The following is an 18,673-nucleotide window of genomic DNA, read 5'->3' on the forward strand; positions in this document are numbered from 1 at the left end:
CAAACAACGGTTTTATTTTTCTGGGCCTGTATAAGTGAGGAGTTATTCCGCCTCTTCCTGAAATGCCTCAAAACAAACGATAAAGGACCCTATTGTACTTGCCTTTTGCCGTTATCCTACCTAGAATGCCAGCTTACGGCCTTACGTTTGCCGTGAGGTGTGTGCTTACTGGGTATATAAAAAAATTTAATTCAAAATTATTAATAATTTATCCATTTTTTCAAAGATTATGAAGTGAATTTTTTAGATTTAAAGAAAAACTATTTATAAAAGCAGATTCAACAAAACATTAACAAGATTATTATTATTGATCATACCAAACTTATAAAGGTATGTAAAGAATTAACCAAACTAAGAAAATTTTTGTAAATTCATATTACAAATGTAAATTAGTGAATTGCCCCTAATAAATTTAATTGGTTAAATAAAATTGGTTACATGGATCAGTATTTCTTTAATTATATGATAAAATTTTTTTAAAGAACTTTGAAATGTAAGTACAATGAGCATTGCAGTTAAGCACTTTTGTCAGAAGTAAATCTTTTTTAATCCCTACACCCATAATATTTAACAAATCTGAGATAATTGAATTTTTTTTCAATTGTTTTTAAATCATATTCAGAGATGAACTAAAGTTTTTTGGAATAACAAATCTGAATAGAATAAGATTTTTTGCCACATTTAAATTCGTGAAAGCCTCTCACTTCAAACTTCTTTAAAATCTTACATTTAAATATTATAAATTTTTTTCATAAAACAATTGAAAATTTTAAAAGTAAAAATACAATAATAAGAAGTAATACTTAAAAAGTAATAAAGTGTACTATGAAAATTTAAAAAAATATATTCAATTAGTGGATAGTACCTCGGGTAAAATTTCGTTTGATTAATATTCTTATCCTTATTAAATTAAATTATTATTCTTATCTTCATTAAATGAAATGAATAAAAGGGAGATGGAAATTTTGAGGTGATGAAGCTTTATAATTTTTTGCATGCTCTGGGGACCCTCATGGAAATACATAATAAATGAATGATCCCCAAGTCAGGGATTAAGATACTGATCTATAAATAGAAGAGTGCGAGAAGACCAGTAGCTTGCCAGTGACGAAAATGATGGGACTTCACCAACAATAAAATTAACAAGAGAAATAAAATTTTCTTTTGCTATAAGGGGAAAAAAATTGGAAATGTTAAGTTGATCCCCGAGATCAGTGAAAATTTGGCATTTTTCTGTTTGATTTCAGAAGGCATAACTGAAGCTTGAAATTGAAAATCTCTTGCAAAATGCAGCAGAGTTGCATATCAGTATGCAAGAATCCTTCCTACTGAAATCAGCTCAGTACGTGCACATGCGGAGACGCAAGTATTTCATCAAAGATGATCAGCGCTTTTATGCGATATGGAACCCAGGTACGCCGAAATGGAATTTGGTTGAATAAATACTGTAAACTTTGAATAGAACAGTGTAAAAACCACACTTTTTGCACAATCTGGGGCGAAAATCGACATGGTAAAGAAAAATATCTCATTTTAGAAAAGGAAAAATTCAGCACTTTTTAAAATCATCTAATGAAAAAAAGGACCTTTATATGTTTTTTAAAAGCCATTAAAATGGCTTTTAAAAAACATATATAAAAATATATGTACCTTTAAGCACTTTTTAAAAATACTACACACCCTATGATTTTCTCAATCTCAACTCACATTTTAGGTTTTGATAGTTTTTAATTTATGCCAGTTTTTGCTTTTCACCCTAAAGAAATCATCTCAGCTAGAAGTCTCTACACAGCATAAAAAATTGGCTAAATATATAAAACAAAGAAAGAAATGTTAGTTGACAGTTTTCAATTCATGCCATTATTTCTTTGTGCACTACCTCAAAAAAGGAGGAGATTTCAAACAGTACGCATACAAGTACAAGATAAATCTTTTAAAAGATAATACTGGCTAAAAATATGAAAACAAATTAGAAAGTTAGCAGAAATTTTCACCTGAAAATCCAGCATTAAAATAATTTAATAATAAAATAAATATGTGTGAACAGTGTAACATGTATAAAAATTACAATACATAAATTAGCTTAAAAATTAAAAGAAATGTCTGCTTACTTTGAAGAAGCACTTGTATATCTGCATTTTGTTGTTGAATCTCTTTCAATAATTTATTATTTATCATATTATAGTCTTCAAAAGTATAATAAAAATACAGCAAAACACCAAGTGCAATAACAGATGTGATCTTTCTGCAAACCCAAATTTTAACAAACACAGGGCCCTGTAAAATTAAAACATTAATTATGAATACCAAAAAGTAATGCAATTATTGAATTTAAAATATATACATGTAATTTTATCGTAGTTGTTTGATAACTGAAATAAAATTTAATTTTAGATTGAACTGATAATTCACAATTGTATTATAAACAATTCTAGCCCAGAGTACACTGGACAATTGAGTATCTAAATCATTTTTACAAGATTTAGCAACAAGAGATTTTATTTAAATTAATTATAAAAACAATTCTCTGAAATTTTTTTGTTGATAATTTTGTTTTAATTCATTGTACAAGATAATCAAATAATAATGAAGTAACATATTTGTCATGGTGATCTGACTTTTTATAAATTTCTATATTGTCTTTGATTGAGAAATTTGAATAAGAATTGAATTCGGATCTAGCCAAAATATGTCAATGAATGAAACATTTAAATTTCCTTCCCCCCCTCTAAAACGGCCCCCCCATTTAAAATAATACAGATCACTCATTACAATTCAATCAAGTCTGCAAAATGAAAAGTGATATTAAGCAAGCAATACATTCTTTACCTTTTTATCCATCTATTATCATGCACATTAGTAAAGATTTCCTTTAGTGATAAAGAAAGGAATCATATTTGAAATAAATTGTCTTAATTAGGTCTGATTTTGACAGTAATACAGTCAAACCCCGCTATAGTGAACTCCCGGATATAGTGAACGAAATGTTTGGTCCCGTGCCTTGCTATGCACGTATAATGTTATTTTTAGTGGATATAGTGAACCAAAAAAGTGAGGAAGTTGGATATAATGAACTTCTTTCTGTCTTCACCTGATTCCCCCCCCCATTTTCTTTGTAATAATTTTGAAATTTCTACTTCAAAAATACATATACCGATTTTTAAAACCATCTATAGGAACTACTTTTATGTGCTCGAATGGCAGGTTCAAAAAGCGGAATAACAGAAATTCAGGAAAAATTATCTGAGAGTCGGGAAGTGTTTCCAGATCTGATCCAGAGGATTCCCCCCCCCCCCATTTTCTTTGTAATAATTTTGAAATTTCTACTTCAAAATAAATACATATACCGATTTTTAAAACCATCTATAGGAACTACTTTTATGTGCTCGAATGGCAGGTTCAAAAAGCGGAATAACAGAAATTCAGGAAAAATTATCTGAGAGTCGGGAAGTGTTTCCAGATCTGATGTTGAGGATTGCTTATCTGCTAAAGATTACCAAAATTTTTTTGTATGCAAGACCATATTTTTTGCTACTACATAATATTTTTCAGTCATTTATATGAATATAAAATAATAAAAGGGAGGAGTTTGGGAACCATTAGTGAAATTGCCTGCGTAACGGATATAGTGAACTGAAATGTCGGTCCCTTGAAGGTTCACTATTATTAAAAAAAAGTAGCAAATTTGATACTCAAAATTATTTTCATTCTCTTCTTCCGTTATACCAGGAATGATTTTTCTTCTTTGCTTTAGAATAGAATTAATTTAGCCAAAGTGAAATTTTTTTTTTGCCATGGAGAATTACACATTTCAGTTTTTTTTTCTCCCCATATCAACTCTGCAATTTTTCTGCCATAACAAAGTAAGCGGAATCACTGTGTGTGTGATACAATATAAGATCAAGATGGCAGATTCAGTAAAGATTTCACAAAATTATCTAACCACAAGACTTTTTCAACCAAAAAAGTGCAAGTGCACCAGCAATTCCCATTTTATGAACCCCTGGATTTTTTAGTAATTTATCTTAAAATGTTAATAATGTTTTATTTTTTTAAAATTGCATTTATAGTTTTTCCATTTGGGATCTTTTTTTTCTTCAGTACTTTGAACATGCACTTAATAAAGAAAAAATCACTCTTTACAAAATATGAGCAATCAGCAATTAAATGGTATTTTTAAAAAAAATAGGCTTACATTTACATCTAAAGGCAATAATTTGGTTAATTCTTCATCTAAAGAATAAGAAGCTAATATCTTTTCAAACACTGCATTTGCTGATAAAATAATCAACAACCAAATTCTAGCGTTTGCTGTACGATGAACAGATGTTAAAATATAAATCATAATTATTCCAACAATATAATATGCAATTGTAAATACGTTAGTAAATTCTCCTAAAACAAAACTTTGTAAGGCTTTTATACGATCAAATATTTCGAAAATCAGATGACGATGTTCCTTAGTTGTTGACTTAAAATCTTCAAAAAGTTCTCTAGCATGACTTCTAGATATTTGAAGTTCAGAACTTAAAGTTTTACCATTTGTAATTAGCTTTTGCTGTTCTTGCAAAGAAATTTGCTGTAAATTAATTATCTTTGATTGGGACTCACTTGATGCATCTAACTTCTTGCTAACACTATCAGCACTTTCTGTTAATAATATCACAGTTTTCTCAGTCTGTTCTTGCCATTCCCTATGCTGCAAGTAATGACAAATACTTTGAGTATGAGTGAAAAATTCTCTGTACGTAGGAAAGACTTCTTTCGGACATTTTATCAAACAATCTGAAATGTGAGAATATTTAGGACAAAAACATTCTATAGTTAGAGAGTGTTTTAAAAAACAATTGGCGAATGATAGAGCTAAACGGCTTTGAACATCTTCTGTTAAATGCTTACACCCCAAATGTAGTTCTTGTAATGCTGCTTTCCAGCATTCACCGTAAGGCGCTACTTTACCAACTAAATTGTTGTAATGGTTCTCTCCTTCTTTAAACTTTTCCGAAAGACTTAAATCAATTTCAGTACAGTTAGCACAAAGTAAATAGCTCATAACAATTGCATGAAACAAATGCGATGCCTTCATTTTAAAGCATAAGAAAACTTTTCATACGTCACTATACCACTCTAACAAACAATAAAGTCGTACAAATAATTCTTTTAAAATAAATTCAACAAAACACAGATTACAAACTTCTTATTCCATAAGTTAAATAATCTTTGAAATAAGTATTAATACTAGTACAAAAAAAAAATAATCTGCAGTGGTAATATATAAATTATATATAATTTTTTCCTTAAAAAAATATTAGTTATAAAGAGAAAAAATAACGTAAAAACATGTTGCGACAGGTGACAGAAAACATTACTAAACAAGGAAAAAGAGAAACAAAAAACGAATTTAAAAGTGAAAATGCATTGCCAGATAAGTAACTTTATAAAAAAACAGCTTTTCACAGTTAGTTCTGAACCGCATTCTTCTTTTTAAACACATAGAAAGTTAAAAGCAAGAATACTCTATATATATAATGCTGAGTTATAATTATCTACACTCCAAATTAACAATTAAAAAATAAATAATGCGTCTGCTTTGATGAATTTGTCGTCCATATTCCAATTCAATTCAATGATTTAAAATTAACTGATGATTCTATTCAATCGTAGTTTTCTTAACTTCAGTGTCATAGAAAATCGTTTCCTTTGTCGTCTATTTACAAATTGTTAAATTTTTGCGAATATGACATGTGAATGAAAAACTTACGAATTCATAATACTTATAAAACAAGAAAGAATAAGATTTGAAAACAAAATTTTTTTTCCCTTCCTTTTTTAAAATGCAATAGATCGGTTTTCTTTACATTTGAAGTTATACTTTTATATTTGGTCTACTATAAAAAAAGCTGTTCCAGATTTATTTATAAAAGTGAAAATTGAGCTGTGAATTTGATTTAGAAAATTAATATAACTGATTTTGTACTGGAAAAAATGAAAGAATTAAAAACGTATACATGAAAAGCAAATGCTTATTTGATTTTAATTTTTTTCATTTCTACTATAATTAAGTTGAAATCAATTAAGATTCACAAAATAGCTAATTTCTTTTGATTTTATTATTTAGATGCTTAATTTTTTTTAAAAATGCATTCAATAATTGTGAGCTTTTGCTTCAGATGAATAGTTTTTTTAAAATTACATCTTTATTTGATTATATGCATCTTTTTTTTTTTTTTTTTTAAATAAAAAAATTGCGTACATTTGTTTGGGAAACATTATTTTAAACAAAGTGAAGATTGCCCACCATTGCTTATTATACTTTATAAAGAGTTTTACTCTTTTTTTTCTTTTCTTATCTAAATGATGATTCTTCTGATAATGCAGAAAGTGAGATTTTTTGAGACTGTTATAATTATTAAGTTGCTTTCACTTATGTTAGAGGCTACTATATTCCTCAAATGATTTTATGAATATTTGGAAAACGGCTCAATGTAAACGCTTATTGTAAACGTTTCCCATTTTAAGAAGAATCGTAGAATAGCTTACCACAATATTATGTACTGATTAGAAATTTCAATTGAAACTTTAAATATTAGCTGCATAATTATATTTTTAAGAGATTTTACTTATTAATTTGTTATCTAACATTATAACAAGAAAAAAAAGATTTGAAAACTTGAAATAAAGGCTTTTCTTTAAACTTTTATTAAAACGAAGCACATTTTTCTATCCTAATGTTTAAAAGTATTTCTAATGAAATAATTTATTTACAATTCACGTTAAATGCAGATTTAATATATTTTTCTTATAAAGTTAAATTTTATTGTATAAAATAATTAATGACTGCTGCAAAACAAATCCTGACATTTGATGTTAAGTAAACTTGATGCATTTATTTATTTGTTTTAGTTTTAATTGGTTAATTAGAAAAAAGAGCTTTTTAAACATTTTGTGAAAGAGCTTTCCTTTAAACCACCTATGAAAAACATTTTTAATGCATAAATAATGTTTAGGAACTGAAAAAAGTCAGCTTATAAAATATTATTTACTTAATAAAGATTACCTTTAAAATTTTCAATTTTACACAAGATAGAATTACTAAACAATTATAAGCCTTATATAACCTTTGGGTTTTAATTATCAAAATCCTATCATGTTTAAAATTGATTTGTATTTACTTTGTCTTTTCATTTTACTTGTATTTTCATGTAAAAAAGAAAAACATTTTCACATTTATGTTAAGTTTAATAATGTGATTTAATTGTGTATTGTAATTTCTTATTTATAAAGATAAATATGAATGTATTTAAATAGTTAATTGATATAAACTGAATTACAACATTTGATGCAAACTAGATACTTTATTATTTATTGCTTTATGTTTTCATTAATAATATTTTTAATGTTTTTTCTGATAACCAAGTAAAGGTTACTTAGTAGTTATGTAGGTCCTGAGAAAATCTTCCTTATACAATATGATTCAATTGTTATATCTTTATCTAGAACTTATAGTATTTTTACTTTTTTAACCTTAAAATTCTGTTTTAAAATGTAACATAAGATTTATATTTTTATTTAGATAGTACATTAGATTAAGACATATTTTAGTTTTAAATTACAATGCTGATAGTAAAAGTAATAATTTCTTATTATATTTATGTAGTCTTTTTTTTAATAAATTTTTTTCTTACCTTTATTAAATATTTTTTCTTAGATTCTCGATTATTTATTACATTTTAAGTAACTGTTTATTATCTCTAGAGAATAATTTAAATTGTAATTTAATGTTTTCTATTTGTTGTAAAATATGAAAATGATCTAGTTTGCTATTCTATATGAATTTAAAGTTATTAAGATGAAGTTCCATTAATTGGGAAAAATCTATTTAATCAAAAGAGATTTTTTAATTTGAAAAATCAAGCTTTTAAGAAATTTTTTGTACAACATTTATGTTAAATGATAAATGCAATTTTTTTCATTTTCTAAATAAATGTGAACTTTTTTAAAATATATATATATATATTTTAATAAAAATGATGGAATAATTTGTATTAAGAATGATGAAATTTATTGTTATCAATGACATTGACATTAATGATGACATTTATTATTATCAATGACATTTCATCTATTTTCGTTAAATCAAATGAATAATTTCTTACAGGTTCCGGTTATAATGAAGATAATGAATCTTTTGAAATGATGTCAGTTGGGTTTGATAAGATATTTGCTTGTCCTTACTGTCCTTATTCTTCAAACTTTAACTCAAACATTAAAGTACATATGCGTACTCATACTGGAGAACGTCCATTTCACTGTGCAATGTGTAATAAGCAGTTTACTACTAAACAATCATTACAAAGACACATGATGAAACATTCCGGTGAACGTCCTTTTAAGTGTAGGCTATGCCCTAAAACATTTACTCGTCAGTATGTGTTAAGAGGACATATGTTAACTCACACAAAATATAAAAACTATGGTGTTCATGTAATTCCTTATTAATGAAATGGTTAAGTTTGAAAATACTTTAAAAATTGTTTTCCAAATTCTAGTGCTGTTTAAAATTCCAATTTTAATACTATTAATTATTTGCAAATTAAATATTTATTTTTGTTTGATTTCTATACTGAAAATTTTATACCAGAAAGGAGCTGTAAAACACAACATTTTTCGAAGAAATGAGTGTTATTATATATTTATTGTATAATCATTACATTCAGTTCATGCTTAAACTGGGTCTTAGAAATTTGCTGGATAGTAATCCTGAATTTTGATCACTTATTATTATATACTATGTTGTCTTTTTCTCAATGCTAATATCTAATATTAAAATTAATTTTGTGTTTAATTCATTTGAGCTTAATGTTTTGACTTTAATTTGTTTTACAGATTGTTTTACTTACAAGTGAAGTATTTTATACGTCAATCAAGTTTCATACATCTTGCAATTTTTGTTATGATAGGAATAATGTGCGAATAAATTTGAAAGCATATTACGTAAAATTAATAAATTGTAAATTTTAACCTAAAATCTATTATGGTTTCTTCATTTATCATCTATTGTTTTTTTATTTCTGGAGATATGTTTTTGCAGGTCATAGAAACCACCTGTAACTGATATAATTTCTTTTTTTTTCCTAATTTCACTGAGAATTACATGCAAAACTTCTTAACCGATTTTGTATAAAAAGGCATTGTTCAATAACACTTGTTTTGTATTGTTCAATAAGCCCTGATTGTTCAAGGCAAAGAATGTTGGAAAGAGAAGAAGTCTAGCTCCTCAAATACATAACTAAACCGGTGAACAGCTCTGTACGGGATGCTGTACCAGAAAAACTGTTTACAGCTTGAGCAACATACTCAGCTTTAACGAGGCTTTTCGATACTCTTTCGCCAAGGTAAATAAAAAAGCTGTAGTTTAAATACCTTACATTTGAAGCAAAGCTACCATTTTAAACTGTATATGGCATCTTGCTGTAAAAAATTATCTGATTTTTCGAATATACAAATAATTAAAATATTTTAAAAGTTATTAAACTTTTTTTTAAAAATCGTCAATTTGGTAACATTTTTCCTCCTAGAAGAAAATTACCAAAATCACTGCCTTATTCTCAGTTTTTGCAAATTTTTATGAGCCCAGATAGGGCAGCATTGTATTAACTTTATAAATATTAAAAAAATTAGACCACAAACGCTTTTCATTTTATCAAAACTGTGGCTTTTTTTGAACTATTTTTAAAAGTAACATAGTGAGTACTAGCTAAGGATAAGCTAAACTTGACCTTATGGTCATGAGTAATTGTTGAAAGCTCACATCAGTTATTTAAATAGCATATTATTTGCAAAAAAGTATAATTTTATGAGACTACAGACACAGGGCCTTTAAAAAAAACAGCCATAACAGAGCACTGTATGTACTAAGCTTCACTGCCTGTGTTTAAGGAGCAAAGTGATAGCAAGGAGCTATGTCATCTGAACCGATTGTTAGTTCTGTGCACTGCCTCCTGCTCCTCCATTTTATTTCTTCGTTAATCACTATCTCAAAATATGCTTACATAATCTATATAGATTATGTAAATGAATTCTGAAAGAAATAACTTGATAAATAATGCAGCACTGTTAATAAATAGTGAAAAAATGCAACAATAGACCAATTATAATCTTAAAAAGAAAGAAAAAACTATCTTCCGCTTTACTATTAGTGGTTGAGGCAGAGGTGGATGTTAAACCCATTTCAAACAGAACCTATTCTGCTACACCTCTAAATCTTGCTTTTTCCTTTAAACTCAGGGGGCCGGTTTATGTTACAACTATAAAAGTAATTAAAACTTCTTCTCCTGTGTACATTTTTTAGTTCAAAAGAACATTTTTAATGAAAAACATCACCACAGAACAACCATTGTAAGGAAACTGGAAAATAATTTGTTGCTAACCTTAAAATTAAATAACTACAGTATTTAATGTTATTTGACTTTCAGGTATCTTTCTTATTGCCTGAAACTTAGCAATTAACAAAATATATATATTTGCAAAAATTTCATGCAACCTTAACTGAAAGTTATATTGTATATTTATTTATTCAGCTTGTTTCAATGAAAACAAATTAACACTATATTAAGTTTCTATTTATTATTGTTATGAATTTCTATAAATTAATTAATATTTTATTTAACATAATTTATAGAAGCTGAAAGTTTATTACCTATGTTTATATGTATATAAAATGTCATTTGAGAATTATAGTTGACTTGAAATGAAACTGAAATTTTTTGAATTATTTTTTATATGTTATGTATTTGTATGTTCACAGTAAAGAAAAATTCAAAGATGATTGAACCTAATCTCTATTTACAATTGTGTATTTGTTTGTCATGCATGCAACAATCAGTGTAATGGCATAATGCTTCATTAAATATTAAGTATACTTTGACAATCCCCCACGGAAGTAGATTTGAACAGCCTTTTGATGTTTTTGTTGGAGTATCAACTAAAGATTTTAAGTCCAAAACTAATATTCAAAATATTTAGATATATCCTTGACTTTAGCTCATCAGGCCTTAACTGATTACTCATTTGGATTATTGAATATCTGGTTTGTGTTCTACCAATGTTTTATTTTCGATTTAAAATGTATTTAATGAACAATTACTGTGATAATAATATTTATTTATCTGGTTTACAAAATTAAAAACATAAATGAAGTTATATTTTCTGAAAAATGTATTAAAACTTTTGATCTAGTATTCAAGGCAAAATATAAATATTGTCACACTAATTAAATTTACTGAATTTGTTATTTTCCTTTAAGAGATTGTAAAAAAATTATCTTTCTAAAAACTAGATTCTGGGAAGTAAATAAATTTTATCAAATCATTCCTCTGGAATTATTATTATTCATAAATGACTAATCTAAAGTTATTTTTCTTTTTAGACAGCACATGATGTTACTTTTACTTCCAAGGGAAAAATAGAAAAAATATTTTGCGAAAAACTCGTTTTGTTTGCATGTACAAATAGTACATTTTATATCATAAATAAAATTTTTAAGTATTTCCAAAATCTGTCATCACTATAGGAAATCTCCCAATTGTAGATTACCTATCAGTTCAATGGTTGTCAATATAAAATGTTCTAGTTTTCTTAAACATGTTATTTTTAATTGGATGCAAAAAGTATTATTTTATTGCTTATTGTAATTCACGTTTCTGAAACTTCTGTAAAATAGGGAGTTAATAAATTTTAGTTCTGTTTATTATGAATATGAATTTATGACCACGTCTTGTTTTAAAAATAATTCCCCTGACATAAAATATTTGCACTTTGCACATTTAATATTGTGTAATATTCTACATGCAGGCAATATATTGTGTTTAGATATTTAATCTGGATTCTATAATTTCAGCTTTATTTAATAAATGTTTGGTATTTAATTAAAAATATGTGCTGAATTTTGCAACACTATCAAATGCTTATTTTTCCCCTTTATTTTAAAAATGATGCATTAAAATTTAAAAAAAAAAAACAGAAAAGAAAAATGGAACAACAACAATGGTTTAATAAGCTTTATGTTTCTATTGAAAGTTTTTTTTTTTTTAAAAGGAGACTAAATTGCTATTTTTCTAAGACAAATTTTGCTTAGGAAAAGCTAGAACATTAAATTTAATTCTCCTTAACAAGCTATGTCTCTGAAATTATTATACTAATTTAATTATCAATTAATTCTACTTTTTTTATTTCAGAAAGTGTCATTACTTTTAAGAAGCCTACTTGTGAAGTAATAAATTAAGTTGAGAAGCACCTAACATGCTTTTACTGTTCTTATTCAACTGTATCATCCTTTTTAATGTGTTCATTGTGAAAACAAAAACAAACATGTTCAAAAATTAAAATTTCACTTAAGAATGCATACTAAAACCAATTTCTAGTTGTATAATTAATGAAGATTGAAGTCTGATATTCAGTTTAAGTTTCATGGTTCATGTAAAAATTTGTTTTTTTATGCTTTTAAAAAAAAGTATGATTTAAAATGTTTTTATAGTAAAATTTTTAAGCATAATGTCATCTGAAAGTTTCAAGATAAGGGTAGAGTATTTTTTTTTTAAAAAAAAGCTTAATTTACTTGTTATAATTCTGACTTATGTATATTATTAAAAATTGAAGGAAAATTTAATCCTTTTCACTGAGTTCAAAATAGTGTAATGTAAGAAATTAGGTAAGGATTTTCTTTTATAATATTTTAATCCTTTTATTTTATTGAGTATATTAGGTGCATCCTAATTTTTAGTACTGATTCTTGTTATAATACGGTTTGCTTGTTATAATTTTGACTCTATAAATTGAAAGAAAATTTATTCACTAAGTTATAACTAGTATAATAGAAGGAATCAGGATTTACTTTTATAATATTTTAATCCTTTTATTTTATTGAGTATATTAGGTGCATCCTAATTTTCAGTATGATTTAATAACTTGTGGAAAAAAAGTGAATTACACACATATCTAATATTTTTCAAAGTAACCTACTGCTGATATTATGTATTTTTTAACTCAACTGTAAAAATTTCAGCAACAGATTTTAAAGTCTTCTTTCAGAATGCTCTTCAATTCTAATGTTAGGGTATTCTGAGTGACTTAGACATCCTAAAACATGACGCCTTTAGCAAGTTTTTTCAGTTTCTGAAACAAAAATCTGAAAGAACTTTGTCTCATGAGTATCATCAATAATTTATCGCCACAACTCCTGAAATCAAAATATTTGCTAAAGAACGAGAAGTTAGAATGCCATGGTCTTATACCCTATGGTCAAAATTGAAGGGTACTCTGGATGAGAACTATAAAAGTTGTTCCTGAAATTTTTACAGAGTATAGAAGTACACTACACCTGGTGAAGGTTACTTCTAAACATATTAAAAGGCTATATAATTCGCATAATATCTTCAAGAGTTGTTAAATAAACCCTGGAAATTAATGGTCACATGTAATAATAATTTAGATAATAGTATTGTGATACCAACTTATAGTAAGTCCTGTAAATGAAAATAAATTATATTCTTTTTTCAGTGTGTGGAATAAATTTTATGAATTATTTACTAAAAACTATGTTTATTGCAGAAGTGTTATAGTGAATCAAATTTAAAATATATTTCATACATTTTTATTAATATATCAAATTATAAATGTCTTAATATAAGTTGTACTTTAAATGTGTCATTACTTTAACATTTAATTTATTCATTTCAGAAATTTACCATCTTTCCAAGAGACTACCCTCTGATTTGAAAAATAGAGGTCGAAAATATTTTATATGTTCCTTCTGTTCTTATTCAACTGAGTATTCAACAAATTTAAAAGTGCACTTACGAAAACATACTGGAGAACGTCCTTATGAATGCTCAATTTGTGGAAACAAATATAAAACAAACCAAAGATTAAAAATTCATTATTTGAACCATACTTCCTAACCAATCTATTTGAACAAGTTAATAGAAACATTTCTCTATTGAATGATGCTTCTTGATGAAAAAAATATGAAGGGAATGAGATTTTCCAGCTCCTACTTTGAACTTAGCTTAGGGTTGATAATTAATTATTTAATTTATTTACTTGTGCTTACTGATAAGGTCAGTAGGGATTAATATGAGATATAAATCAAAATATCTTATACATATTTTTTTCAAAATAGGTACTGATTTTTGTTGCTATAAAAATGTGCAATTTTTTTAGGTTTAATTGTCATCAATTTTTTTGGCATCTCCTACTAGCCATGATAATCTGTATGGTTTGAAGTGTTAAATTAAGTTTGTGTTGCATAGACTTTTTTTATGTTAAGTATTCTGTTGGAAAATATTGTTGCTTGTATGTTGTTGTGTGTGACATTTTAAAAACAATTGATTAATACTTTTGTTAATTTATGAAAGTATGTATTCTTGCAGAAAATTTGCATCTGGTATTAAAAATGTGAAAAAAAAATTTTAATTTCATTTTACATTTAACTAAATATTAAACCTATTAAAAAGTATTTCTTTGCATTTTTTAATATATATTATAAACAAAATACATTGTTTAATGAATATATTGAAAAACTATTTTTGATTAAATAGTTCTTATAAGTATAAATTAGAAAATGATATAAAGAATATTCACATTTCAATGCATATGAGATTAGATGAAATTTAACTTATTTATGTAAGAACTTGTCAATCAATTTTAATCGGGTCCACTATTTGTTAGAATTAACTGAGTGTATTCCCCCAATATGAAATCGGCTCTTTTCTTTGAAAAAAAATGTCCTCAGTGATGTTAATAAAAAGAATTTAAAACATTTAACATCATCCCATTTCTTAAATTAATACAACAGGCTTCCTTTTAAACTGCTTACCTTTAATTGGTTCCTTTTAAACGGAACTAAACTAGCAGAAAATTAATAATCAACCAAAATCATAAGTTAAAAAATTAATAAACTTCTTAACTGAACGGTTCTACGAAATGGATTTAAGGAATTGCCTCTTATGTAGCTCAAGAACGAAGGTAAAAGACGCATTGACAAAATCTAAACTCATATTGGAAGTGTAATATTAATTTCTTATACTTATTTTTATCTTGCAATTAAACTTATATCACTTAAAACTGGCAAATAGACATATGATCACCCATGGTGCTTGTTCTTAATTGTAGGGAACTAGTAGATTCAGTGAAAAGATTGTCTTTTTATTACTGAATCTAAAAACTTTGATCATATCACCAGTTAATTTATTCTGTTATATTTTAGCAATATTTCCCCATTCATGAGAAACCCGGATTAAATAGAATGCTTTTAAATAAATGTGATCTGCTTCTAAGGAAGGTTATAGAAATAAGCAATTCTCCAGACTCAAAATACTTTCTCAGCATAAATGAACAAAATATTACCATTAGAAAGAGTTGTGATAACTTAGTGGTTGATGGACTGAGCTATCAGTGTGAAGGACTGGTACAAACCCCAGTGGTGCCTTGAAGCCCACCCAGCTACAGATCAGTGGGTACTGGCTTGGTTGGGAAGTAAAGGCCAGTTGTGCTTCTTTTCCCATACCTATGCAATTGGTCAGAAAATAATAGAATCACAACTTTCCTGGCGCACAGTGGGTTGTTGCGGGAATACTTTACTGTTAAATAAAATACAATAAAAGAATGTTACTTGCTGCAAAGTAATAAACATAGAGTGATAGACATGAAGGGTAAGTGCAGAGTAAAGAAGGCTTATTCAGTTCGACAATTGCCACTATTTGTTTCAATCATTGAAGAATTTGATGTATCTTTTTTTTTCCATTTAAATTTTTTTTTATTAATATTTTTTAGATGTATGCCAGATGACTTGTTACCAGTGGGAAGGTGTGATGGCCTTATATTTTTAATTTGAATAATTTAATTATTGTGATGTTTACCAAAAAAAAACCTGTAATTAACCCTGTTTCGTCTGAAATGTGTAATATTTTTTCCAAGATAATGCCTATTACTTATTAATTAAAAATTACTAAAAATACTTTCGGAAATATATTACAATTATCCTTTGTCGATTGATTTCTTAAACTTTTAAAATTTATCAAAAATCCTTATTTTATTTCTTACTTAAGCTTGAGTACTTAAGAACTATAGAAGGAATAAGAACTGTATGCATAATGCAAAAGATGCATAATGCAAAAGTTAAATCCCATGATTTTATTCTGAATGAAGCTTCAATGAAAATATTTGAGATATTTTGAGCTTAAAATCGAAAAATATTTGTGAAAATTCAAATTAGTAAAAGTTAAATGCACTCTAAATCTTTTTTCTGAATGTATTTAATACCTTAGTAACATTTTTTAATATTTGCATACAGATATTTTTTTCATACGTTTTGATTTCTAAATGTTTGACATTGCTTTTTATTTTAATGTTTTTAAATAATAATTTTTTTTTAATGTTTACTCTCAATTATGCATATTAAATTCTATTAATAACACATTTTATTTCTAGGTAGTTTGTTAAAGAATGATAGTGAAACTTCATTTCTTCTAGAAATAAAAGAAAAGTCTGTTAAGACTTATAACTGCTCTTATTGCTCTTACTCTACTGTTTACAATTCTAATTTAAAAGTGCACATGCGAAAACATACAGGAGAACGCCCTTTTCAATGTTCAGTGTGCAAAAAGAGATTTACAACTAAGCAATCCTTGCAATTTCATGCTTTACAACACTCCCACCCTGGAAAATTTATTTGTAGAGTATGTGATAGCATGTTCAATACTCAAAATGCACTTATTGCCCATATGGCTTCTCATCCAGATTAATCAAAATTCTTGTGACTGCTATTATATACACAACTGTCAATAAATTTTTAATGTATTTATTTTCATTTTCTGAAACTAGATCATCTGTTTTTTAAACTACTTTTATTAAGTTTTCAATTTTCCATTATATTTCAAACATTGTTCAAATAATTTTTTTGACTTGAGATTTCTTTTTTTAGTTAACTGTTTAAATACATAAAATTTAATTTCTCCTTTTTTAGTTTCAAAGTTAACTTAATAGCAAAAAAAAACTAATTTAATGCTTATAGATTATTTCGTCCCAGAAAACCTCTGGCTTATATAACATGAGTGACACATTGGTTATAAGTTAAAAGTGTGCTGTAATTTCCTAAAGACTTTAATTTGATTTCCTTTACTATTTTTATTAAAAAAAGCAAGTTTAACTTTAATCAGTTTAAAAATTTTACTCAAAATAAAATAAATTTTTTAATACTGCTTTTGTTTTTCTATAAGGTTCTTGCTATGATAGTATTAGCATTTTACAATGACATTCATGTTACTAAAACTGGTAGAACCATATATTATCTGAATGCATACTTTTACAGCTTATAATAGCTATAAAGCAAAATGAAATGAAGCATTTTTTATTGAAAGTCATTACATTTGCTACAAAATTGTCTAATAAGCTACCTAAAGTAAGCCACTTGTGGTTTGTGTTCAAAATGAATAATCTGTTCAACTAACCAAATGAAAAATAAAGTGCACTTAGTACCCTACTCCTAAAAGCTATTGGTTTAACTGAAATTTATTGTTACTTTCTTTATACTTCTTACTGTATATTAATAAGTTTCATTGTGGATTTAATTACAATATTTGGTATCTCCTGTAACCTTGTAATTTTAAACAAACAACTTCCATTTTGTTCGAAACTAAGGAGGAAAATAATTAATTAATCAAATTGAATTTTTTTATTTTCTTTTTCATTTAAAAATAATCTGTATCTGTGAGTATAGAGAGAAAACAAAATCTCCTAACGTTTAGCCAAAGAGCAATAAGAGCACTGTAGTCAAAATATCTGTTCTTAGCTGTGAGAGTCAAGAATCAAACCTAGGTTGTCTGCATTAGAGGTGAGCACTCTATATCCTGGGGCTAAACCTATAATTTCTTTTTCTTAAAACAGGTAAAAGACGATTTTAAAAATAATCTAGTAGTATGTATAAAAATTTTTTTTTGTAGAATAAGATAAAACTAAAATAAATAATTAGCTTATAAAAATTTAAAAGTTAAGTGTAATGTTTTTCTTAAATCCTAGATTTCTTGTTGCTTAAATAATTTAAAAATTGTTATTAGTGTCTTATTAATATTTAGCTCGTGTCATTTTAATCCTTTAAATGTTAACATCAAATGCAGTTGATTTAATTAATTGAATGTTTTGATTAGAGGTAATTGGAGAGTTACCCTTATTTTCTAACATGAGTTAAGAAATGTTTAAAGTGAATTCTGCCGCTTAAAATTGTAATACTTTATGTTATTTTGTTCTGGACATGTGTTTTTAACTTGACTTAGCGTTCACTATAAATGCTCTCATGTGAACTGGTTTGTTAGTTTTACACAGTCGGCAGTGCTCCTCTTATCTTCTTTCATGTTATATTGTGTGTTCTCTTTTTATTTGAACAATCCTTATCATATATGGCAACGTTACTTTTAAAAAGTAACGAGTAAAAGTACAAGTATTTTTAAAAAAAGTAACGAGTAAAAAGTAAAAAGTTCATATTTTAAAAAGTAACGAGTAAAAAGTACAAGTAAAAGTACAAGTACTAAGCAAAAAAAGTAACGATTTAAAAGTACATTTCTAGGAAATCGAAAATTCAAAGTAACCTAAAATTTTATTGAATAATATTCTTATGCTC

General features: G+C 26.4%; 2 protein-coding genes across 4 annotated transcripts in view; one reads left to right on the forward strand and one right to left on the reverse strand.

The window, feature by feature from the left end:
• Positions 1-5,420, reverse strand: part of LOC107452571 (uncharacterized) — a 34,177-nt gene extending 28,757 nt beyond the window's left edge. Inside the window, exons 1-3 of one of the 3 annotated variants that reach the window (XM_071177483.2) lie at positions 4,900-5,227; positions 4,196-4,785; positions 2,112-2,277 (exon numbers count right to left, since the gene is read on the reverse strand). In XM_071177483.2, the coding sequence (XP_071033584.1) occupies positions 2,112-2,277; positions 4,196-4,785; positions 4,900-5,086 (943 nt within the window). In that variant the 5' untranslated portion in view covers positions 5,087-5,227. Of the gene's footprint in view, positions 1-2,111; positions 2,278-4,195 lie in introns of all 3 variants that reach the window. The other 2 variants (XM_071177481.2, XM_087157267.1) reach the window with 2 other exon arrangements.
• A 2,645-nt stretch (positions 5,421-8,065) lies between these two features.
• Positions 8,066-16,867, forward strand: LOC147815255 (uncharacterized). The gene is made up of 4 exons (XM_087156557.1): positions 8,066-8,496; positions 13,683-13,955; positions 15,266-15,466; positions 16,479-16,867. The coding sequence occupies exons 1-4, from the start codon at positions 8,194-8,196 to the stop codon at positions 16,800-16,802; spliced, it is 1,101 nt and encodes a 366-aa protein (XP_087012683.1). The 5' UTR covers positions 8,066-8,193; the 3' UTR covers positions 16,803-16,867.
• Positions 16,868-18,673: the final 1,806 nt, after the last annotated feature.

This window comes from Parasteatoda tepidariorum, chromosome 2 (genome assembly GCF_982258835.1).
Source record: "Parasteatoda tepidariorum strain Cologne lab strain chromosome 2, Ptep-v5.0, whole genome shotgun sequence".
Classification (NCBI taxonomy): domain Eukaryota; kingdom Metazoa; phylum Arthropoda; class Arachnida; order Araneae; family Theridiidae; genus Parasteatoda; species Parasteatoda tepidariorum.

What these genes read in the sequence shown, in the direction of transcription:
- LOC147815255 (XM_087156557.1), top strand. Translation starts at nt 8,194, where the DNA reads ATGATGTCAGTTGGGTTTGATAAGATATTTGCTTGTCCTTACTGTCCT. An exon ending in GTGTTCATGTAATTCCTTAT is followed by an intron (nt 8,497 to 13,682) that starts TAATGAAATGGT and finishes TAAATGTCTTAA; the next exon opens with TATAAGTTGTACTTTAAATG. An exon ending in GCTATCAGTGTGAAGGACTG is followed by an intron (nt 15,467 to 16,478) that starts GTACAAACCCCA and finishes TAATAACACATT; the next exon opens with TTATTTCTAGGTAGTTTGTT.